This window comes from Leuciscus leuciscus, assembly GCF_965113295.1.
Source record: "Leuciscus leuciscus genome assembly, chromosome: 5".
Classification (NCBI taxonomy): domain Eukaryota; kingdom Metazoa; phylum Chordata; class Actinopteri; order Cypriniformes; family Leuciscidae; genus Leuciscus; species Leuciscus leuciscus.
The window spans coordinates 21524367-21550549 of record NC_138729.1 but is presented as its reverse complement, the minus strand read 5'-3'; the positions used below and the strand labels follow the sequence as shown (position 1 = coordinate 21550549).

At 36.6% G+C, this 26183-nt stretch overlaps 1 protein-coding gene across 1 annotated transcript in view; it reads left to right on the top strand.

The window, feature by feature from the left end:
• Nucleotides 1-26183, top strand: part of adgrv1 (adhesion G protein-coupled receptor V1) — a 154774-nt gene that overhangs the window by 3834 nt on the left and 124757 nt on the right. The window contains exons 2-8 of the mRNA XM_082169978.1: nucleotides 12771-12958; nucleotides 16410-16559; nucleotides 20887-20982; nucleotides 22418-22522; nucleotides 22633-22746; nucleotides 23332-23894; nucleotides 25720-25990. Of these exons, the coding sequence (XP_082026104.1) occupies nucleotides 12773-12958; nucleotides 16410-16559; nucleotides 20887-20982; nucleotides 22418-22522; nucleotides 22633-22746; nucleotides 23332-23894; nucleotides 25720-25990 (1485 nt within the window). The 5' untranslated portion in view covers nucleotides 12771-12772. The remainder of the gene's footprint in view (nucleotides 1-12770; nucleotides 12959-16409; nucleotides 16560-20886; nucleotides 20983-22417; nucleotides 22523-22632; nucleotides 22747-23331; nucleotides 23895-25719; nucleotides 25991-26183) is intronic.

Here is a 26183-nt window from a genome sequence, read left to right as displayed (position 1 = left end):
TTATCGTATGAACAATTTTTTTATTTTTTTTATTTTTTTTGTGAAAGCCTTGGAAACTCATTAAAGTATTTCTCTATTGTGATAACAGTTGTAGGTTGAAGGTTGAAAGCATCAACGGTTTTTGTTTATTATTTTTTTGTATTTTAATTTTTTTTGTATATCAATTTAAATGGATAAATCAATATACTCTTAAAACTGACTAGTTTTAACACCTGTCCTGTTCATTTAATGTCAGTTTAAAAGTCTATTTGGAAACCGACCCCGGCTGAAATAGTGGCATTCTTTCAAGTTTACATCACTTTTAATCAGTTTTATAATTTCACACCTTCTTAGCAAAATTAGCAGGGTTCCCACCAGCCTGGGGCCTCTGCTAAAACAAAATCTCCACGCATGTCACCGAGCATGTGGAGAAACTCAATTCACTTCTGTAAATGCCAAACAAAGACCCCAGACCCAAAGCAGTAAAAAACACAGTGGGAGTATGTCACTGGTTTTCGACGAGTGGGTTGCTAGTTCATGCGCAGACAGGGCTAAATTCAGATTGAATTTTGATAAATGTGGACCGCTTGGCTCGTAACAATCCGTCACTGTCATTCCTGTAAAAGTTTTAATATAAAGAATCATACATAGCCTAATGATGTTCTCAGTCAGAAACCATTCATCTCCATTCATTTTTGTATTTTGTTTTGTGGCTCTTATTTAAACCCCACAAAACCAAGCATTTTATTCAGTATTATGCATAAGTTGGTCAACAATAGCTCTTTGTTTGTTTATTTCTTTTTTATTTTATTTTTAGCCTTTATGGTTATGTTAAGATTTCATTTTATATCAGGTTATGTTTAGATTATTTTAATTGTGTTGATTATTTCAATTAAATTGTCTAATTTTGATATTATTATTACTTTTTTTTATTTTTTCACATTTCTTGTGACATTTTACAACAAAAATATTGAGCTGAAATAGTTTATATCACTTATATATAATATAAGTGCTAATTTGCATAATTTGATCATCAGAAGCTCTTTGTTGTCGTTTGTAAAAATGTTGTTGTTTTACATTTCTTAGCATTAGCTACCAAAATGTCATCACTTGAGTTTTTGATACACTCATTTTGTCCAATTCTTTCTTTTTTATTTGTGATGATAACTTGAATTGCTTTAGTGCTAAGTTTTCCGTTTGTAAGGTGAAACATATAGGATTATGTCATTTTGCAGTCATGAATTATTGAGTTTGTTACATTACGATTCAGGTCATGTAATATAAAGAGCAGACATTGACCTTTTTCAGTATGTTAATTTGTGTGCATCTTCAGCAGTGAGCTGACATATTGCACACAGTATTTTAGTATCTGTTTATTCTGGAGCTGAAAATGGAAGTATGGCAGGATATTCCGAAGCAATGGTCAAATCCAGCTGCAATCTTGAGGTCTCTTTATTTGTCATGGTCTGCCACAATTGTGCCATAGAGTTTGCTCAAGAGTTTGTCTTTGGTCAACATACCATTCACTTCTTTTTGACCTTTTTGGAATATAATGTGTAATTGTACTGGTCTACATATGGCTTATTCTCTCTCATTTTCCTCCTTTGTGTGCTATATATTTTTAATTTTCTTAAAATATAAGTCTCTTTAAATTTTATTTTATTTCATTTCATTTGGATATTTCACGGTGGTATAAGTAAACTTGTTCTGAAATGTTTTTTCTCCAAAATATATTTTTTCATGTTGCATCACAAATATAATATTCCTATTTGTAATCAACAGCGTAAAAAACCCCAAAATAATATGCTCTGTAACTCTTGCATACATTCTCTATACTGCATGTGGTTCTATAGAACAAGTTTAAGCATCAAAAGGGAAGCTTTATCCTTTTTTTCTGTGGGCTATTGAACTTGAACTGTGACCTTCACTGTCGGTCCTTAAAACCGTTTCATGGTGTGGAGTCACGCTGTGCCCTCTAACGCATGAACACTGTGTTCTCCCCGCAGGGCTTGATCGTTCGCTCCTTTTTCAATGTGATTTATTCAACACGGATACATGTGGCATTGATCCATACCGCAAGCTATTCTGTAGAACTTTTCCAAGTTTTCGGGCTTGATGAATGATCTCTAGATGATTTCGGTCCAATTGTCCACATAGCAGATAGAGTTACATTTGTTACATAAATGGCTAAAATAAACAGAAATGGTCTGACACATCCAAGGTTTAATTTTGATTGATTTGTGGTGGTCATATGAGACCCTTCGGAGGGTTGAGACTGTTCCAAAAAGTCTGATGGTGTAATCAGTCACAATTGGGCTTTAAAAAGTTGCCCCTGCATTCACTCTTTCACTTTTCAAATGAAAAATATGTTCTTCTCTCTACATAAATGTGTCATGATGTGGTTAATAAGGTTTATGAAAAAGGTGTATGTCAAATGGTTGGTCTAAAGATAAATGATCAGAATTGGCATTTAATAATTTGTTAAAAAGTTATTGTGTATGTAAATATCTAGGGAATTGTTATGTTAAAGGAATAGTTCACTTAATTTTTTAATTTTTTAAGTTCATCATTTACTTGCCCTCAAGTTGTTTCAAACCTGTATGCATTTCTTTCTTCTGCTGAACACAAAGGAAGATATTTTAAAGAATGTCTGTAACCAGACAGTTGATAGATCCCATTGACTTCCATAGTAAAAAATAAAATAAAATAAAAATACTATGGAAGTCAATGGGATCCATCAACTGTTTGGTCACCGACATTCTTTAAAATTTTGTTCTTTGTGTTCAGCAGAAGAAAGAAATCCGTTCCGTACAGGTTTGAATCAACTTGAAGGTGAGTAAATTATGACAACATTTGAATTTTTAAGTGAACTATTCCTTTAAGTTGTGGCAATGAGAATTTTTTGAGAATTCTTAGCAGAAATACTTTTTTCCTGACTAAACTACTTTAGTAACTACTACTTCTTGAGACATCCGGGACCCACTGACCTGTGGTCGGGTCAATAAGGACCCTCCTCCTGGCTGTTTATCTCCTTAGTGTTTATCCTAATACCCAGGGGGCGGCAAATCTATAGAGCCCTGTCTCTCTTCCTTGAGCTTCCCCTCTTAAGTTGCTATTGCCTGGTGAAAGAGCTTGCCTGACACAATGCAGGCTGGTCAGAGATCATTTTTAGTTGCGACGCCTACTCAGCCATACCCAGATGATTTCACTGAATCCATCATGCATAAATGTAGGGCATTAATACATAAAGCGGTTTGTTGATTCACAAGAGTGAAAGCAGTTTGAATGCTGGACGTCTGTTACCGTCGCTGGGCCCTGAGGCGAGATGTCCTGCTGACCTTCACTCCCCCGTCTGTGTCTTTCCCCCATGCCCCCCTCCAGTTCCTTCACTCCAGACTCTCGCCTGCTTTCTCTCTCCCATTGCTTGCAAGTATTTACCCCATTGTGGTTCGTCATGGTGAAGGAATTTCTGAAGTGGGGGAATTGAGCAAACTGGGATTGTGTCTGTTTCCCACCTCCCACCTGTTGATCAGAATCTATACTAGTGTGTTCAGAGGATTTTTAGACTAGTGTCTTCCTCTTTAGAGTATAAATAGATGAAAAAACTTTTTATAAAAAAAATATTGATTGATAGATTTATTGAATTGACAGGTAGTTTTTTTTTTTTTTTTTTTTTTTAGTTGATTTAGTATTTATTTTAGTAGTATCGTTAGCCATCAAAATGTTAAACAAATGTATTTGCTATCTAAAGGCATTTTCATGTTTACCGTAGGCAGGTTATAAAGTTTTCAAGTTTTAGAATGAACCATGTATCTAAAACTAAAATTATATGGCATAATAAATAAATAAATAAAAAATAAACAGTATATATATATATATATATATATCATTTCGTTGGTTGCACTTTATTTTACAGTACGTGCACTTACGTGTTTATAGTGTACTTATATAGGAAAGTACTGGATAATATAAGATAACTACATGGTTTAAGGTTATTAGTTATTACCCAGTTATTAAGTACATAGTATTAGCATTAGCATTAGTTATTACCCAGTTGTTAAGTACATACAAGTACATAGTAGCGGGAACAGGACTGTAAAATAAAATGCTACCATTTTGGTTTATGAAAATATTTTTATGTAGTTTTTGTTTTACCTTTTGTTAAGAGTAACAGAAGGAAAGCTTATAGATTGTGCAGTACTACCATACATAATGGCATAAGTAGTAATTGTTTTCAAAAAGGTTTCCCAAGCACCTCCTCATTTGCCATTAATCATAAAAACACATAGCCCCGCCCCAAACCTACACGATTGCAACGCTAGTGTTGCTGTGCTGGATTGGTTGGGATGCTCAACCAAAGTTGCGTTTACACTTTTTTTAGGGGGAAATTAACATAAAAATGCCTTATTTAAAGTTGACATTGAATTTAAGATAGAAGAACAGGTGTAAAATGTGAAAAAAACTCTATACAATAATGTGGGAAACCAAACTTTACTGCCGACTCTGTGGGTCTGCAGCCACTGATTCAGAGTCAGTGAGGGAGCTACTCTTGATCGGGGATTTGCTCTGTCCTCAATCCAGCCATCTGTCCTGTGGCTGCCAAACTCAGCAGATTGAAGAGGCCGGGACAGAAATTTCCCACATCTCTCACTCGTTAAATGAGGTATGGGAGGGAAAACCGAGGGAGAAAGAGAACTATCTGTCTGAATGGGGGCTTGATTCGGTCTACTGGAAGGCTGAAGTACCCGCGTTTTAAAAAAGAGTGGGAAAAGAAGAAAAACTAGAGAAAACAATGTTGCAAAAAAAAAAAAAGAGTACAACACTGAGCCTCCTAAAATCTTCAGTGTGTGTGTGCGCGTCTGTCTGTGAATCGTGAGTGCCCTGCCTTTCTCAAGCGCACACACCCCCGATTCAGTGTGCGAGGCTGAAAAGAAAGGCAATTAGCATTTCAGCCAAGGTCCGACTGGCTACATGCGATGAAGCAATAAGCTTTATAATTTGCTTTTCTTCTCTTCGCTGCCATTGAGAGGCTTTTCCTTGTTTAATCCCTTGAAAGTGCATTTCTCTTCACTCTCATCCATTGTTTGCTGCAGTAGCCCATCGGTCATGGAGTTCTGCGGCCTCGGGAACGTTCACCATGTGAAATTCAATGGGATCTTTTCTCTGGCCCATATATTGAGAGTGGAAAAAAAAGTCATTGTGTTTTTTGGAATAAGGACGCAGGATGCAGTTGGCTCAAGTTGAAAGGGTCAGACGACGGCCTGAGGACAATACCTTTGAGAGATTTTCGGTTTTTCTCTTTGCTCTCTGGCCAGCATGGACTTGATTGGCATGTAGTCCATCGACTAGAAGCTAATGTTGGGTTTAAAAGTAACATATGACAATACGAAAACAGAGCTTTTGTTATTTCTTGTTATTCCGAGCGGATATTTTCTTAATCTCTGCTTTCGTTCTTCAGAAGGAATGGCATCTCCTCGTACTCAACGCCCACTCACATGTACACTTTCGTGAACTAATTCTAGGTTCCCTGTATCTTTCAAAATAAACAGAAACATTTTGGGCAACGTTCACCAAATGAGTGTCTCGCCAATGAAAAGCTGTGGTCTTAAGATACTCTCTTCAGATGTAATGATGTATGTTTTACCAGACTCAGTTATTAAATGTTTTTAGTTTCCCAACCTCGAGATTTTCAGGATATCGTCCCGTCTAAAAATACTTGAGGGGCTACAACACAAGTGGCAATTATTGGCTTTTGAGCTCTCCATATATGGGAGCCCTGAAAGTTCCCAGAACTTTCTGAATGAGGTCGGTTTCTGAGGTAACAGAGCATGTTGTCTCATTTCTGCTGTTTCATGTATGTGTTGTGCTGTTACTACATATCAGTGTAATATCACCACACTCATGTGGTTAACTTCAGTTTATTATTGACATAATATGTGCCTATGCACCAAAATGGATGGGCTATATTAAGAGTCTCGTTGTTATTGTGCTTTTTTAAGATGATCAAACACGTAATTTGGTCAGTGTCAGATGGGTGAGGTTCTGTTTCCTTCATCAGTTTTTAAAGTATAATGAAGCAGTGACTGAGCTTTTGTTGTTACCGCTACAAAGTCAGTCTGCCAAGTTGCTGAGTCATAATTGATCAGCTTTGACCAGCATAACCCCAAATGACCTTGAGCCAGTCTTAAGATAGACATAGCTTAAACTGACACTGTACATTGCAATAACATAACCTACGCTGATATCCATGGTGGAAGTGGAACCTCATAAGTGACCAATTTGGAACAATCAGGCAGAAACTCTGACATCATACAAAGCATTCCTTGGAGTTGCTAAGCTAACAATGTAATTTTTAAATGCAGGTTTTCAAAATATTTGATGCCAAGTACCCCCAAATATGAGGCTCTCCTTGCGAGGGAGCATCTTTTTAAAATATAAAAGCTATATGATTGTATATTTTGTTTAAAATATTATGTGATTGTTAAAACATCATGTTCTTTTCCTAAATTAAATATTTGGCTTTTATATTGAGAAAGAGGGCACAATTTGAGAAGAGAGTTGTTCTGCTGTAATTATGACAAAGCTTCTTGTTTTCAAACTTGTAACAGAAGGTGGAAGTGTCAATATATTACATTTAACCAATCACAATTTGTGGGATACAAGAAGTGGGAGACATGTTCTTCACATGTAATTTAATTGAACAATAGTATGTGAGAAGATTAAATATATTATAATATAATATAATATAATATAATATAATATAATATAATATAATATAATATAATATAATATAATCAGTTTACACCTTAATTTTATGAGCTTTAATTTGAATAAAGTTATCATTTTTATTATTATTATTATTTTAATACAACTTAATTGTAATCGATTTAAGTCATCCTCTGTTGTCACCTCTGTGCAGGATACATGTGATGCTTGCTTATGATAAAGAAAAAAAGGTATTATATTTAAACAGTTGTCTTTCGTGTTGAAATGCCTTTAAATGCTGCCTGCGGAGTATATTATGCTAGATATTTAACATACCTTTTGGAATGTTGCCAGTGTTTATGATAATATTTTCAAAATGGTTCAAAAGCTGTGTGTTTATGTGTGGGTTTCCCGTTTTTACTTTCTTAATGTATATCGTAGTGCACTATGCTGGCAAAGCATAAAATGAAAGCCTTTACAACACGAGAGCCGCATGGGTTGACTGTTGATGCATTGGTCAGGACTTTAGCTTTTGTTGGCTAACTTGACTAACATGAGCTACATGAGACATCTAATGGGTTACGTCTACTACCATGTCATGTGCTGTGATAAATGTGACTGCACATTACCAAAGCTCTCCACAGTCTCATCAGACAGGTTGTTACAGAAGTAGACAGACCATTAGATTAAGTCAAGCCTGCAATTTGGATTCAGTGCATACTGTTATTATTTTGAGCTCCAAGCAAAAGTGGCTAAAGTATAGGAAACTTTAGAGTATTTCTCCTTGAAAATAGTAATTTGGAATGACTGTTACAAGAAAGTTTGAAAACATTGCATGTACCTACACCATATTGACTTGGTTGCACTAGTCACTCTGATACATGAAGTCAAGGTGTGTGACCTCACTGAAGGTTCAATGTATTGCATAACACACACGCACACACACCGCTCCCCTTGTTGCTTAGTACTGGCTGTGAAGTCTTGCTGATTGAATAATTGATGTTAAGATTATGGATCCTGCTGCCGGGCAGGGGTAACACTAGAGGCGGCTGCTGGGCCAGCAGCGTAGACCCGTAACCGTACACTTTATCACATCCTCAGCCAGGTGATCCAGTGTAATTGCTGAAGTCTCGGTTACGTTAAGAGCCATGGCTGCCATGTGAACCCGTTGCATGAGGTGATGGGGTCAAACTCTCCTTGGGGTTCATTGATCTAAATATTAAATGGATAATTCACCCAAAAATTAAAACCTGTGCCAATCATGAATGACTTTTTTTCTTCAGTGGAACACAAAATAATAAATTTCAGCTGCTTTTGGTCATACAGTGAAAGTCAATGGGGTCCAAAAACAACAATATTGGACCCAATTGACTTTCAGTGTATGGGCAAAAAACACTGAAACAAAATATCTTGTGTGAGTGTGTGTGTGTGTGTGTGTGTGTGTGTGTGTGTGTGTGTGTGTGTGTGTGTGTGTGTGTGTGTGTGTGTGTGTGTGTGTGTGTGTGTGTGTGTGTGTGTGTGTGTGTGTGTGTGTGTGTGCGCGTGCATGCTTCACAGAAGAAAGAATATCGTACAGTTTTGGAACGACATGAGGGTGAGTAAATAATGACAGAATTTTCATTTTTGGGGGAACTATCCCTTTAAAGAGACCAAGTATAATAAATAAATGAATCCCCCAGAGTTACACAGAGTGGGCAAATATCCCACTTGCTAATCTGCTAATCTGACTGAATTAAGTAGCTTACTCAGCATCAACGATGAATTACAGATGCCATTGTAATCAAGTTTCCTGGCATGGGCAGGCATGCATTTTTATTGTAATGAGTAATTCCAGAATGCTATCAGTGAAAACCACTGAGAAGATATAAACCACCTCAAGCACTTTGTTTTTGAAAGTAGAAGATGTGAAGTATGCTAAAGGATTTGGTTGACTGAACAGAGATAACCATGTCGAATGAAAGAGAGACCACCTGAGGCGCTGTATTGACTTAACAGCACACTTCCAGAGAGCAAAAAGGCATCTGTATCTCCCACTGCAGGGGAGCAGCTTTCTGCTGAATATTCACCCAAAATGCTTGCCCTCTTCCATATTTTTTGCTTTTTTTTTGGCATTTGGACCATCTCTGATATGCACTGAATGGCAAAGGGCTTCTGCTGCGGGCCTCCTGTGTGCCTGAGGGAAAAGAGAGTAGCTTGACTGCGAAAGCCATCTTCATTTTGTCTTTGAAAATGAGACATCTCTTCAATAGACTGTCCTGGGGTCAGCCTAAGAGCCAAACCACCAGTGTCTTGGCGGCTCGGTGGCCTCCTGGTCATTGATAAATCGTTTGATGTTCTTCAGGCCAGCATGTCCTGTGGTGATCTGGCAAAGGGTGTGTAGTATCTCTGTGTCTGTCTTTATCAATGTCAGGAGATGCGGCCAAAGAGGCCGTGGTAACCTCAGGCTTGACTGATGGCCTGGACATCTCCTTGAATTGCTTGAACCTCCAGAAGAACAAATGCTCAAAGATGCTTTATCAGTAAGTCAAGCTGTGTTAGTCAAGTCAAGTGCCTTTATTTATCAGTTCCCAAAAATGCAGCATGATATCATGGATTTTAAATGCAATTATTTCTTACCTTTTATGTTGCTCTTCCATCCATCTGAAAAAAGGGTAAATTATTTAATATTTCATAACATAATGTTTTTTATTTTATATTATTGTTTTAATTACTTAACCCTAAAACGCGTACCTCGGGTCTTTTGTGACCCTCCTCCTTATTATTTTTTTAAAAGTTAGACATCAACCTTCTTAGTATTCCTCAATCAATTCATTATAAACAAATACAGCAAGATTTTTTTTTTTAAAGAATGCCTGTGTTCCCATTTATTTTTTGTAAAGAATTGTATAGTGTCGCTAAAGACCCGATGCATGTAACAGTGTAAGTATATATTTTTTCTGCACAACAATAATTTAATATTTGATGACTGAATAAGTACAATTCCCCTTTATTCCACAAGGTGGCAATGTCTGATACATAATGATGAAGTGCCGTTTCACTCATAGTTACTGCAGGCAGAAAACAAAAGAAAAGGAAGTTTCATCTGCAAAACTTGAAGTGTCTCAGCGATTTACTGCAGAGCAAGAACTGAACGCAATCAGATATTAGTGTCACTGTCACTTGACGGTGGATCTGGTGAAGAAACTGTCAGCGATCAAAATATTGATTTTGAAGATGTTGAAAAGGATAGTTTTGAGAATATGTTTGAGATTGTGAATATGAGCCAGATGCTGAATGTACTGGGAAATGAGCTCTGATGAGGACCGTGATGATGGTATAAAACATTTGCTCAAACTGAACCCTTCCAAGCTCCAAAAGGTAACAAAATATGCTTTATTTTATTTTGCTGTAATTATTACTCTATCAGGAAAGTTTTATACTATCGCGACAGGTAGAGGTCTATCTGTGGTTTTGAAGGTACTTTATCTTGTGCGTTTTGCCCAAACTTGTCAAGAAGGGTACTTAGCTCGAATGTGAGTGCATTAGCAGGTAGTTGCTGAATCGCAGGTGTTTAAATGAAATGTGGACATGACTGCAGTCGGTGATGAGGCTGAAACCAGCATGTCCAGTGCAAGTACGCTTTCACTATTTCATTTTACTTTCAATTATTATATTTATCTGTTATATTGAAGAGACCTTTTTGAAGGATATTGGTTAACTCATGCCCTTTTTGAGCATGTGAGCTTAACTGAGACTTGAGTGTTTGTAGACGTTTAAGAGGCTGTTGCGTCCACCTTGATTTATTGCAATATTGTGGTGTTCAGTTTTATTTTGATTTTAGAAAATAAACATGTGATTGCTTTCCTAACAGACCAAATGTTTCTTGTTTTTCACTGGCATGTCTCTTAGGTGCTGAGGACTAGTGCATCTTTGAGCCTACATTCAGTACGAGTAAAATACTTAAGTACTGGTAAAATCAGATACTCTAAGACTTTTACTCAAGTCATATTGGAATTGGTGACTTGTAACTTCGCTGTGAGGTATCTGTACTTTTACTCAAGAATGGTTTTAGGTACTCTTTACACCTCTGCTTCAGTGGATAGAAGCAGAGCATATGGAGATTGTTAGAGAACATTGTAAAAGAACTGGAGTTGAAATTGCTCACAAAATTGCTCACAATGAGAGTATGGTTTTAACAGAATTTGAAGTATAATTTACATAGGAAATGTTTGTTATTATTTACAGCTCATAATAAGGATTTTGCATTTATTTGTGCTATCCTAAACCTTATTATTAGCGGAAATTTGGTATTAGGTAGAAGCATATTTTAATGTAAACTAACTAAAATAAATAAGAGAGAGGTGCTGGTGCAGTTGTGTGTATGTTGTGTATTGAGTCTGAACAAGTCAGGAAGTTCCCAGCTCTGGGGGAGAAGCAGGGCTGAATACAAGGCTTTCCCCTCTACTGTCCCGGCTTTGTACCCTCACCCCAGGCCTCAGCCCGCCAGCAGCCGCTAATCCAGTTTTGATAGCATTCACGGCCCCCCTTCCGTGCTGTCCTGCCTGCCTGCCTGCCCGCCTCTTGTCATCAAAACACAACACACACACACATGCACGCACGCACACACGCACACACACACTTTTGATTTAGACGTGCACACACTCAGACATACCCCAATTGAGCAATGAAATTTTACCAAACTTTCATGGTTATGGTTGCATTTCTGCCCCTCAAAGTTTTACTCTCACTAAGTCAAAAGAAAGAACCCCTCAGTAATCTGAAATGGCACCTTAATTGATGAACGCCGTCTGCTCCCAACAACCTTGTGGCTCAAGAATAACCGCATGATGTAGCAGAAGTGGAACATATGAAGAGCTGAATTTAACCAATGTCCAACTTTCCCTGGTAATTGACTCTTCTAAGAAAAAAAAAAGGAAAAACAAGATTACTTCATTCAAAGCGTGTGTATTTACCATGTAATTTAGCAAATATAAAAAGTGTGTGTGTGCTTCAAAGCAGCGGATGACTAAATAGATGGCCAGACGTTGTTTTGAACATATTCATGTTTTCTGTTTTCTGTTTTGTTAGCCATGACAACAGTCTTTAAGAAGAAAAAGGAGACTGATATTGTCTGAGTCCTGCAATAAAACTTAATAGTCTATTTCTCTTCAAAAGAGATGACCACAATAAATGCCTGTCTGATTTTTCTTCTATTGTAGGTGACAATAACCTTAAATGTTAAAGGTCAGGAACCTTAAAGGGAAAGGGTCAGTCATACAGTCATATTATCTTGATTTCCAAAGTTTTAAAGGGATATTTCAACCAAAAATGATTAACTTATGTCGTTTAAAACCTACGCTGTTATGTTTGAAACACAAAATATAGTTTTTTTGAGGAATTTTAATGCAGATCTTTGTACAATGACAGCTCCAAAAATAATAAAAAAACATAGGTGGTCTGTTTACAAAAAGTCCGGTTCTGCAAGAAGAAAATATTCTGTATAGAACCTTAAAGGCTTCTTGAAGGGTCAGGTGCTTTATATATAAAAACTTTTAGGGGTTCCCATCATGAGATCATTTTATGAATTAAGACTCAGTTTTAATTAATAATGTTTTAATTCATTTTTAACTGTAATTTTATTAAACATCTTGTAAAAATACCTGATCACTAGAAAAACAAAATAAATATCCCATTAAACATTAAAGTGTTATGCAATCATTATAGAAACTTTTTGGCATAAAGAGTTCTTTAAAATTCAGGCAGGAACCCTAGGGTTCTATATAAAAGACCGTTAAACCTTTTTTTCTAAAGGTGATGTTAGCTAATGCTGCTAAAGTCATATATTTGTGCAGTTTTCTACTTGTCAATACACCCTTCAGGGTATATATTCCAGCTGCTATTATGGTGTACACTTGCCTTGAAAGTGTGAAATCTGTGCAAGTACCATAACAGTAACGATTCATTTATGCACCACCCTGTCAGATCTACTGCGAGTGAAAGATGGACAGTATCAGAGGCTTGTAATTGTAAATTTAATTTATGCTGAGTGAAATATTCCCCGTTCAGATGAATGGTCACTGAACTGTATATGTTCTTTCTCTCTTCAGGAATGCCAGCTGTTGTCGGTCTAGCTGGCCTGGTTCTGATGCTGCTCACCACAAGTGCCAGATCTGAGTCGGCAGAGCTGAGGTTCCAGGGCCAGACTCAGTTTGTTGTGAACGAGAGCAGCAGGGCCATAGTGCGTCTTGTGGTGGAACGAGTTGGAGATCCAGTTAATGTCACAGCTCTGGTTCTGGTAAGTTTAGAAGAGCAATCTGCATGAGTGGTTAATCATTGTTACTATCAGTTTGTGTGTCTGCCCAACGCCATCTCACGACCAGTTCGTATGAATTCGTACGAATGAGTAAAATGTGGCTGATTCTTATGAATTCGTACGACCTCACTCGTACGAATTCGTACGATTTGTCTAAACCCCAGTGACGGTTAGGTTTAGGGGCGGGGTCAGGGGTAGGTCATTCGTACGAATTCATACAAATTGGTAGCCTAGAAATCTAGAGGCACCCTAGCGGCAGCAAATTTTATTTTGCAGCCAGTGTCGTCTAGCAACTCTCCGTTGGCTTTCGAGCTGGAAAAACCAAACTCTAGTCAGGCCAATCACATCGTGTATAGAGTCAGTGGGCGGGCTTAACATAATGACGGCAGAGTTGCGACGGATCCGCGTGAATTCCCTGCTAATTGAAAACAAAGAAGATGGCTGCTGCTGCTGGCGAACAGCGGTCTTTCGAATCGCCTTTGGCCGCGACTCTGGAAGACTTGGAGTTAAGCTTTTCTTTGAGAAAAGAACAAAGAACTGCACTGAAGTCATTCTTAAAAAAGGAGTTTAATCTATCAACTGGCTCCGCTGGTGGGTGCTATCCTATCCTATTGCGTGCAGAGGGAATTTGAAAGACAACCGTTTATCCCACCCCTCGGATTGAGCCCTGCCAATGGTGTGTTCCCAGACCCAACATCTTGATGTGGGTTTGGCTTGTCAGGCTAACGAATTGGGCAACTCGTAAAATATGTACGATTTAGCAAAAATGTGTGTGAGGTCATATGAATTCGTACAAATTAGCCACCTCGTAAAATTTGTACCAATTGCCGTGAGATCGGGTTGGTCTGCCAGTTGGGTTTGTAGTCTATGTAGCAAACCTGGTTTTATCAAAATAAATGTACAATTTGATCAAATTAAACTGTATGCTGCTCAAAATGTTCCTATTTTGGTGCTATTTCAGACTTTAAAATAATTTTGGTAACACTTTATTTGACAGTGTCTTTGTTACATAATATGTTACATGTACTTATTCTAGTATTAACGGTAAATTATGTGTAATTACATGCAACTTACACTCTCAGAAAAAAAGGTACAAAAGCTGTCACTGGGGCTGTACCTTTTCAAAAGGTACACTTTTGTTCCTTTTAGGTACTAATTTGTTCCTTTTAGTTACTAATATGTACCATTAAGGTACCAATATGCATTTGTATATGCTTTTGTACCTTTTTTTCTGAGAGTGTACCCTATACCAAACCCTATTCCCAATCCTATGTTGTTTATTAATATTACTTCTTTAATGTATAGGCCTACACTGTAACAAGGACACCTTAAAATAAAATGTAACCATTTTTTTTTATGTGATTACTGTCACAGTTTAGTCCAGATGATGATGAAAGAGTTAAAACAGGTTCAAAATAAAACAAAATATTTATTAACAAAGCAAACTCAAGTAATCCACAAGTTGAAAGGTTACAAAACAGCGTGTAGACATGACACATGAACAATACCAGACCAAAAACTGAATGAAATGAGGAACTTAAATACACAGGGTGAATCAATGATGAACAGGTGACAACTAATTAATCAAATCCATGGTAACAAATGAAGAGCGGGAAAATGGAACAAAGGAAGACGGGTTACTGAGAGAAACAAATTAAAGGGGCTGTTTACACGACACCGTTTTCAACTAAAAACGTACAAATTGTATGCGTTTTGGCCGTTCATCTACACAACAACTGCGTTTTGGGTGCCTGAAAATGCGGGTTTCAAAACGGTCTCCGTGTAAACAGTAAAAATGCAAATGAAGACGATGACGTCATGCACATGCTATTACATATTCAGTTTATAGTGTTTCATCGCAGCAGCAGAATACAGCGTTTCGTTTTCGCAGAACTGTGTGAAGGGGGATCGTTTTGACAATAGTGCCGTCTGTACGCGGAACAATCTAAGTAAAAACTTCTCCGCATATGCATCAACAAGCATAATTATTGTTGTCGTGTAAACGTACCCTTAAAGTCCATGAAAACGAAAACAAACCAGGCAGTCCATGACACTTACATTTTTAAAAAGAACCACCAGTAAATTCTCATAGTTTCTTTGTGCCTTTTAAATAAATGTCACAATGTAAAAAAAGAAACAAATAATACAAAATAAAAATAAAGGAATAAATAAGTCATTGTATGATTATTGATAAGGGCAAGGGCAAATGCCAAAGCATAACAGGGTTGAACAGAAAATGTTCTGCCTTTTATCAGAAAACGCATAAAGCGTAAAAAAAACGGTTCATTTTTATAAAAAAACATTATTTTGATTTAATTAAATGTTTTAATAGTATTTTAATATTTATTAGTTTGTTTATATAAACATTGGCTGAAATTCCAAAGTAAACAAACATTTAAAATATATATATTTTTTTAAGTCTTATTTAATCTATCATGTAACTAAGTATATCACATAATGTCTCCTTTTAATTTTATCAGTAGTAAGTCATAAGGACACACACAATAGTGATGGGAAGTTCGGATCATTTTACTGACTCTCGTTCGATCTTTTTTCGAGTCATTTCGGTCATTTAAGGGGCTTTAAATGTTATACTTTTAACAGGCAAATTCCCCGAACACATCCACTTACGCAATCTTGATCATATTCTGAATTATGAAATCATTATAATGCAGTCAAAAATTATTTACAGGGAACATAAATAATGACTTTACCTTCCGAGTCTTTCGTTCATTTGTAACGTGACCAACGCAACGAACGGATCGTTCATGAACGATTCATCACTAACACAACACTGATGGCACATAATAAGAGCATGATGAGTAAGAAATAGTTATAGGAAGCATAAGTGACATTTTTTACTGACTGTAGATTTGATTAAGGCTCCACAGAACCTTTGAGCTAACAGTGCTTCTAAACTGGCTGCTGTTTTAATGCCTTAACAGCTGGTTGGGTCTCAACAGCCAAGCATCTGTCTGGTAAATCATATCATAGCACATATGGCCGTAATTAGCACAGAAACACAAATATTCCTACTGTCAAAGCAGGCAGTGCCTGTTTAGCACGCATAGTAAGTGGGCAAGCGTTGCCGGTTCATTGAATGGGTTCCATAAATTCACTGTAGAAGGAAGGATCTAAGAGCCCATTTTGTAGCGGCTTACAGTGGGTGGCATCAAAGCATGTGCTAGAGGTGGCAGTTGTCAACCAGATGGTGCCGGCTGAGTTTAAAAGAGGTCAGGGATTTCCCGTCACAAACTTTGAGGTGTTTTATAAAGAACCGTTTTCTCCCAATCCAAGTCTTGATTTTTGTTCAGCACGTTCCGAAATAAAACAAAAACAAAGAACATCTATGCTTTAAAAGAATTGTTCCCAAAACTAAAACAATTGATGACTGTTCTCCATGTTTTCCATGCATTATCTTGTGTTTGTCCAGCTTCAGGGAGAGGACACTGGTGACTTTGAGGCCACAACTGCTGCTGCTTTTCTCCTGTCCTCTGAAAGCAGTAAAACTATCTTCATCGCTGTGAGGGATGATGACATACCTGAGGCTGATGAGACCTTTGTGTTCAACCTCCGCCTGCAGGTAACGCTTGAACCAGGAAATACTGACTCTCTGCAGGTAGAGCCCAGTTGTAAAGATCTATGCATGTAATTAAAACCCAGACAGCAAAATAGTGTCGGCCCTGATCCGGACCACATCTGGTGCATGTGGATTCCACGCGTACCAGATGTGGGCAGGATCTGGGCCGACACTATGTTGCTGTCTGGGAAGGGTGTAGGTTCAAATCCAGTAAAAGCTGGCCAGTGCCTATAAGCAAGACACTCACCCACGGTTTCACAGACAAGGCTTAAGCCTAGTCTCAGACTAAAATGCATATTTGAGCTGTTTTAACTGAAAGCAACTTGCTCTGACAAAAAATATGTTAGTGCCATTGTTTTGTCTCAAGATGCACACCAGTAATGTTTTTTTTTTTCTTTGTTTTTTTTTTCTAAGGCACATTTATTAAAGCTATAAATACCCTAATTGAACTAAGGCCTAATCCTGGCTTAATCTAAGCTTTGTCTGTGAAACTGGGCCTTAATTTCAGGTTGTTCAAGGGGGTCTCGTTTTCAATTAAAATAAATAAATAAAATAAAATAAATAAAATATCCTTGAATCTTTATTATCTAAGCATCCATAAAACAAGATCAATTTACACAGCAAAACTGTGTAAGATTATAAGGCTTGTTAACCCCGTTACCAAAGTTTTGTTTTGTTTTTAATAATTTTGTTATGTGCTTGTAATTTTTATTATTTTTAATATTTTGTATTTAGATTTAATTTATTTTCATTTCAGTTTTAAATTTTCACATTTTGTTTAAATCTTCAGATTTTATTGCGGTTACATTTTTAGATGCAAGTTTCTCATATAATAATTATATTTATTTTATTTGAGCTGTATTTCAATTCATGAAATTTATTTGCAATAATATTAGTTTTACTTAAGAGTTTTATGAGATTAATGCATAAAACAATAAAACATTTTCCAGCGCAGATGAAAAATAAACTTAAATAAACGAACTTAACTTAAAAGATATATTCTCAAAAAGGAAGTTTAAATATTGTTAAAGGGATATTTCACCGCTGGAAAAATGAATGTGTATTTAAATTGGGTCATTTATGTAGTGGAAATGTGAAATTATTTTAGATGTTGGTGCATTCTAGACTGAGAAAAGCCAGAAAATGTATTTTTGGCTCATGTGGATGAAAGACAACAACTCCCAGAATGCACTTGCTTCCCTGCCCTATGAGGCCACTCCCAAGTCATGCCAACCGGTTACAGAGGGCAGTATCAGAATAAATGATACAACAAGGCTACTAGTTGACTCAAAACTGAAAAGACGCTGTTTTATCGTGAGATCCCACCCCCTGTGGGCGGGTGAAAACATGCGGAACGAGCTCCTACTGGCTGTAGTCTCTAGCCTCTGGCCAAAAAAGCCTCCGATGACGCAAAATTACGATTTTTGCGTCATCTAAGTTTTTTTCCCTGACACACAATACAGAAATCTCTCGTCTCAGGGGGACATGAGGGAGGGAAGCACATTCATTCGATACTAACATTCAATACTACCACAAAGCTTAATGCTAATCGGTGAAGTATCCCTTTAACTAAAAAAAAAAAAAAAAAAGGAACTACAATTCTGATTGAGAAGAAAAATGACTTTTTTGCTGTGTTACCTAAAGGTGCTTCATGTGCAAGCATCGGCTAAGTAAGTGTTAAATTTTAATGCTTCCTCTGCCCATTTTACGAGTAATCCATCTCAATAGTGGGAATCCCAGAGTGGTTGAAATTCTTGCTTGAGTGGACAGCACTGAAAGCTTGTCAACTCTTCAACCACAGCTCAATGGCCCATAAGCCTTTGCATGGTCTTTGATGGGTTCCACTAACTTTTTATAAGGGTTAAGTAATGGCACTGCAGCAGCAACCCTACGTTAGAAGTCACCTTCAAGCGAAATAACCAACTGTGACAGCCACAACTGTCAGTGCCGTAAGATTAAAGAGATGTTATGCAAAGCTAATCACTATAAGAAAAGCACAAGCCTGGAAATAAGCTTCCTATAACACGCAAAGGAGGAGGATCTCCTAGGAGTTTAATTTATGCACCACTAGTGGCACCAAATGGAACTGCAGAAATAACACCTGTTTCCAAAAGGTTTTCCTCAGGTTTTATGCTATTAGTTGATCCAGAAGATGACATTGGGACCCTGGGTCTCATTTACTAATGATTGTGTGCATTTATATGCGCAGGAGAACTTCTCACACAAAACAAATCTGCCTAATTCACAACACGTGCGCGCACACATGAATTTGTTCTTAACCTCGTTCTAATGTTAATGAGTGACCACATGCCCAAGGCTAGTAATTTGCATAAAACACGGCCAAAACTATCATATAAGGGCTTTCCACACAACCTTCCTTTACAGTCTTTAGTCACTCTCAGCTCTCTAAAGACGATCCTTGAGAAATGTCATGTGTGTCAAATGTCAAACACATTAAACACCTTTATTATGTTATTAACTTTAAAGCTATTTTCAATGAGTGTGAGACTTCCTATTCATTAGCCGCTATAGATAACCAGAAGAATAGAAAAGTGCAGTAAACTGTTAAACTATTTGTGCTACAAACCAGTGTGTTTATTGTTACTATAATAAATTAAAATGAATGACAAATACCTATTTGCAATGTCAAGCAGCATAACAGATTGTTTTTGTACAGCTAATATAACTGGACGCGTCTGACACTGGAAGCCTCACACATTCAACTTGTTCAACAAATGGCTAACCTCTCACTAGTCAGTGAGGGATACTTATATCTTATATACCAGTGCATACTTATATCTGATGTGTTCATGAAAAGCTTTGTATGCAGATTTCATGCATACATTTGTGTACGCCAGTGAATGAAGACACACTGTTTAGAAATTTGAGGAAAAATCAACAAACGGCGTACTTTTACTCATCTCATTAACATTAAACTGAGATGGAGGTATTTTAACATGACAAATGACATTCAACACCTTTATGTGTTGTCTAAGGATGTGTTTCTCATAGCAGTGCCTCTCTGTACTGTGGTGTCCCAGTCTGTTGACAGTGAGTGATTAATGACAACAGGTCACGGCTCCACTGTCTACTTGTCCGCTGTTTAACAAATGAACCTTAGGCTGGCAGAATGGGGCAACTTAAGGGTAACAAAAGACCACTGGCATGAAATGAAACCCAAGCTGAAGGCACTAAAAGGAAACCGAGACAGTCCTTAAGAGAAATTTACATAAAACATATGCTAATTATTGACAGACCAAAAAAAAAAAAAAACGTAATGGGGAAAAGAAAAACTGTTGTTTTATTCTTTATTTTCTGTGCTCCATTATCTCACTTATCATTTTTTAAAATTAAAATATTTGTAAGCAAGTTTTAACAAAATGTCTGCTACTGATGTATCTCTGTAAAAGTTTTCGTACACTGCAGTAGAAGGAGGAGGGAGAGCATTTGTGCGTTTTGGTACCGAGCTGGATCTTAGTCACGGGCAGCAGGGAATTGTCTGAGCATGTGTATTTCATGACTGCGCTGCCACTGTAACAAGAGCTCTGTTGCTGAAAGAAATCTCTGTTATAGCTGGGAAAAGCTAATATGTTTAATCTGAAATTCAAAATTTCTGAATTTACAGCTGCAGAAACTTTTTTTTTTTATGGATTTCTGGATAAATTGGTTATAATATTTGTTTTGAAAATAAAATAAAATAAAATAAAATAAAATAAAATAAAATAAAATAAAATTAAATAAAATTTAATTTAATTTAATTTAATTTAATTTAATTTAATTTAATTTAATTTAATTTAATTTAATTTAATTTAATTTAATTTAATTTAATTTAATTTAATTTAATTTAAATTATGGATCCAAGTGCAATATGTTCCTGGAACAACATCTGTGTTGATCCTGAAACAACATTCCAATCAACCAATCAGATTTGAGGGACAAGTTTGCAGTTTATGTCAAGTTTAGGCTTCTACATTTAGGTGCTTCTAAATCAGTGTTATTCACCTATCATCTCCCTCTGATTTTAGGGATAACTTATAGTTAGGTTTAGGGGTATAGGGATATGGTTAGGACTACATTTTCAGACAGGAATATTGTTCCAGGATCAACAAAATATGTTGATCAAGGAACATGTCTTACTTGGCAAAATCACGGTGACCACACACACACACACACACACACACACACACACACACACACACACACACACACACACACACACACACACACACACACACACACACACACACACACACACACACACACACACACACACACACACACACACATTTTTTTTTTATCTCTCATTCATTTCAATGATTTACTTTTTCAGAGCTCATCAAATGGTGTCACAGTGGGAACTCCAAATACTGCCACCATCACCATCCTGTCTAATGATAATGCCTTCGGAATAATTTCCTTCAACTCAGTAAGTTTATTTTTATTTCCTCAATGATCAGCAGGAAGAAGTTGTTCAGAGCATGCTGGGTAGGGGTGACTGTAAGCGTGAACTTTTTTTTACTTTTTTTCTGTGGTGTGTGTGTGTTGAAGATGATCCATCGATGGGGTTGTATTTTTGTAAGGGTTGTATTCGATGGATGGGAAAGTGAGAGTGAGGGAGTGATGTGGGTCAGATGCCTGAGAGGAAAGGTTGCTGAGTTGCTTTTTTCCATTACAAAAATAACAATAATAATTAGGGGTGTAACAATACCCTCATGTCACATTCGATACATCATGATACTGAACTCACGATACGATATTATTGCAATACTCCAAGACATAATAAAGGGTTAACAAAAAATGTACTGTTGATTAAAATGCTACATTTTATATTACATTGTGGGTGTAAATGAATAGGCTTGGACTTGGTGCTTGAAACCCAAGGACAGTGGTGACACCAGAATAAAAATATTCATGATTCTGAAGCTGAAAATACAGAATTATTTTAGACTAATATGCTTGCGCTCTGTCGCTCACTAGATATATTTAAAATAATGTAGGCCACTTTTTACTGGTACAACAAATATTCCCCCATTGCATTATTATACATTATATTCAACATTATATTTAGAAGTTTCATTGTAGTACTGACACTAAAACTCAGAAAACCTTTCTCACACAGTAATTTTTATTTTGGGTGAACTATCCACGATACATATTGTTGCACTTTTGTATTGTGATATATTGTGACACGATTATTGTTACTCCCCTAATAATAATGTGATATTCAGAAGAGATGAGAATAATTGTGAATGTCAGCAAAACTATGCAACTGTAAGCCACATGACAATGTGACAATATGACGAATGTATTGCGTTGGGATTACATTCATAACACATACATTCATACTATGTATAGAACAAATGGTTGCACTTAATTTTACAGTATGTGCACTTACATATACTTACAGTGTACTTACCTAAGAAAGTACTGGTTAATATAAGGTAACCACATGGGTTAAGGTTAAGTTAGGGATAGGTTCAGGATTAGTACCTAGTTATTACCCAGTTATTGTAATTACTATTGTATATGTATGGGGAACAGGACTGTAAAATAAAGTGCTACCGAACATACATTTTTAACACTTGCAAAGTAAGTACTTATTCAAAAGAAGTACCTACTCAGAGAGTATGTCATGTCGGACACTGCCTAGTTATCCTGAAGAATTAGATTAGCTAGTTCAGATGTGTTTAATTAGAGTTTGAGCTAAACTCTGCAGGACTTTGGCCCTCCAGGAGCTGAATTGGACACCTGTGTCACAGGACCTCGTCTCTTAATCTGTTAATGCAGTTCCTGATATCCCTAATTTCTAATTTTGTCAGTACATGCATGAAACAGTGATATTATGTTTGCTTTCTGTTTAGACCTCCCTCATTACTGTGGAGGAGCCAAGAGGTAGAAGCCAATATGTTCCTCTCACTCTTCTCCGAGAGAAAGGAACCTATGGGACTGTGACCGTCAACTTTGAGGTGAGCATTGCCAGAACGTTTTGGACTTTGCTAATGAAAAAAAAAAAGAAGAAAAGATGTTGTTGATTATATTGCATGATCTCTATCTATATTTCTTTATGAATTCACAGATTTTTGGAGGTCCAAACCCTGCCAATGAAGATCTCAGTCCAGACATGGGGAACATTACTATTCCTCCTGGTCGTGCTGTTGTAGTTTTCAGCATCATGATACAAGATGACAAGGTACCGTTTTTTTTTTGTTTTTTTTTTAGTAAACATTAAATAGATCACATGAATAATGACAGGTTAAAGTTAATGTGAAACCCGTTCATAACTTTTTGTTATCTCCATAAGGCACTTTTCTGAGAGAAAGTGTATTTTTAATGAGAAAAACTTGCATGTCGAGACTTGATTTCATCCCTTCACAATTGATTGGATTGTGAGAAGTGGGTTATATTTACAGACTGTTGGGGAAGACAGGCTAAAAAATAAGAGGACCATGAATGTGTATTTTGACTATATTTAATATATTTCTAAATTTGTGTGTTTGCTATAAAATGACTCTTAAAAATATGCTCTCAATAAGATAGTTCAAAATAGTTCAAATAATCAAGGCACACTGATTTTTTGTAAAATAGCATAAATGCGTTTTTTGTGTGTGTTTGTTTAATAACACTGATGAATCATTCACAAAAAATCCTGGAACATGCACTAAACACAACATTTTGGTTCCTTTCTGACCTTAATGAAACGTCACATCAACAGTTAGATGTTCTGCATTAGTATTAATCCTAATATGTGTTGTTTTTGATCTCACATCTCCTTTAGCTTCCAGAAGATGATGAAACCTTCACAGTGCGTTTGACAGAAGCAGCTGGCGGAGCTTTACTCAATCCTAACAGAAGCAGTGTGCAGATCAAGATCTCCCGTAATGATGCTCCAATCCGCTTCTCCAAGCCCACACTGGTTGTGCCGGAGAACATCGGTGTCATTTCTCTTACCGTTACTCGTGGTAGAACTGAGGATGGTCTTCTGATCGGTTCTGATGACAGGACAGTGTCTGTGGCCTATGCAGTCCTTACGGGCAATGGAGCGGCCAGTGCTACACTGCTGACGGACTTTGTGGATCTACAGGCTGAGAGGATGGTTGTTTTCCCTCCAGGGATCCATGAAACAGAACTCCGCTTCAGCATCAGAGATGACAACATTCCAGAGATTGCAGAGTCTTTCCAGGTGGTTCTTCTGGAAGAGACCCTATTGGGTGACGCGGTGCTGATAACGCCAAGTATGGCACTCGTGACCATCGAGCCCAATGATAAGCCTTATGGAGTTCTGTCAATCAGTCCTTCCCCCATACAACCACACATTATCAATGAAGACCTGACCCCAATGTAAGTAGGATATTGTTAACAGTTTAAAGATACTTGTATTAATGTGTTCAATGTGCATGAGAATTATTGCATTATTTGATTAAAAGTGTGTCATTAACAGTTTGTCCTAACCAGGTGTAATGTAACAGGGAATAAGAAAGCCTATCTCTTATATTACACCAAATACACATGGCAGGTTGTCAAACCGTTTCACTGTTTCTGAGAAAAGGTGGAACATGTCAAATCCAATGTCTTCATTCCTATTGGTAGTTGCGGAAACACTTTAGTTCAGGGTACGATTCTCACAATTAACTAGTTGCTTATTAGCATGCATATTACTAGGAAATTGTCTGTTTATTAGTACTTATAAAGCACATAGTAATGCCTTATTCTACATGACCATATTCTACATCCCTTAATCCTACCCAATACCTAAACTTAACAACTACCTTACTAACTATTAATAAGCAGTAATTAGGTGTTTATTGAAGCAAAAGTCGTAGTTAAAAGATAGTTAGTAGTGAGAATTGGGCCCTGAACTAAAGTGTGACCATAGTTGCTACTCATTTCAGTTCAATGTATTTGTATAGCAGTTTTTACACTTCAAATTGTTCCAAAGCAGTTTAACAGTCAATAGAAAATAAAGTTAACAAAATTTCACACAAATTTCAAAACAAAAGCTAAATATAATTTGCTATACAACACACCCGTTTGAACAATTCAACTGTTTCAAAATCTTTAAATATTAAATAATAAATATAATATATGCATTTATACACTACCATTCCAAAGTTTGGTTCGGTAAGATAAAAAAAAAAAAAAAATACTCTTATGCTCACCATGGCTGCATGTATTTGATTAGAAATACAGTAAAACAGTAATATGAAATATTATTTTATTATATAATATTAGGCTATATTAAAATTATATAATTTAACATGCAATTTTTTTCTGTGATGTCAAAGCTGAATTTTCAGCAGCCATTACTACAGTCTTCAGTGTCAAAGAAATCATTCTAGTATATTGATTTGGTGCTGAAGAAACATTTATTATTATATCAATGAAACAGTTGTGCTGCTTAAAGGGATAATTTACCCAAAAATTAAAATGCTGTCATTAATTACTCACCCTCATGTCGTTCAAACCCATAAGACTTTTGTTCATCTTCTGAACACAAATGAAGATATTTTTTTATGAAATCTGAGAGCTTTCTGTCCCTCCACAGGCAGCTACACAACTGCGACGCTTCAAAAAGTTCATAAAGATTTAAAAACTAATCCATATGAATTGAGAGGTTTAGTCCAAAATGTTCTGAAGAGACACGATCGCTTTATATGCTGAACAAATTGGATTTAGGCTTTTATCCACACTCAAATTATATGGATTAGTTTTACGTTCTCTTTATGAACTTTTTGAAGCATCAAAGTGTCAATTGTGTAGCTGTCCAGGGACAGAAATCTCTCAGATTTCATCAAAAATATCTTCATTTTGTGTTCCAAAGATGAACGAAAGTCTTACGGGTTTGGAATGACATGAGGGGGAGTAATTAATGACAGAATTTTCATTTTTTGGGTGAAATAACCCTTTAATATTTTTGTGGAAACCATGATACTTTTTTTCAGGATTGTTTGATGAATAGAAAAAAAAAAAGAAAAAAACCCCAGCATTTATTTGAAAGAGAAATCTTTTGTAACATTATGAATAATATTGAAAATATGAAAATATTTTATTCACTGACCCAAAACTTGTAAACAGTAGTGTGTGTAAAATTTAATATGATGTATATTATCATAAATTATATTTCATTAATTATAAATCATATACTGATAAAGTTTGTCTGTCTCAGATACAAAGGCATCATCATTGTGCGGAACGGAGGAACTCATGGAAATGTTTCAGTTCGATGGAATATTACTAGAAACTCGATGGATAGGACTCCAGTCTCTGCCGACCTTAACCCTTCATCAGGTACCCTGAGGTTTGCTGAGGGCCAGATGAATGCTGTACTGCCTTTAAACATCACTCAAGACAACCTTCCTGAAGAAGCAGAGGCCTTCCTCCTCAGATTGATCCCAGAATCTGTACAAGGAGGGGCTGAAGTGGATGAGCCTATGGAAGTGAGTGCTCGGCATGTGTTTGGTTTTTAACTAATGCATTTAGAGAATGTGTTTGGATTGCAGATCAGAGATTGGTGGTTGCTCAATTCTGAGGTGGATTTAATTGTGAAAGATTCGCGAGTTGACGTAGATGACAACTTGAAGCACTCTTTTTAATTTTTTGGACGGAAAATATTATTATTCATAGTGTGCC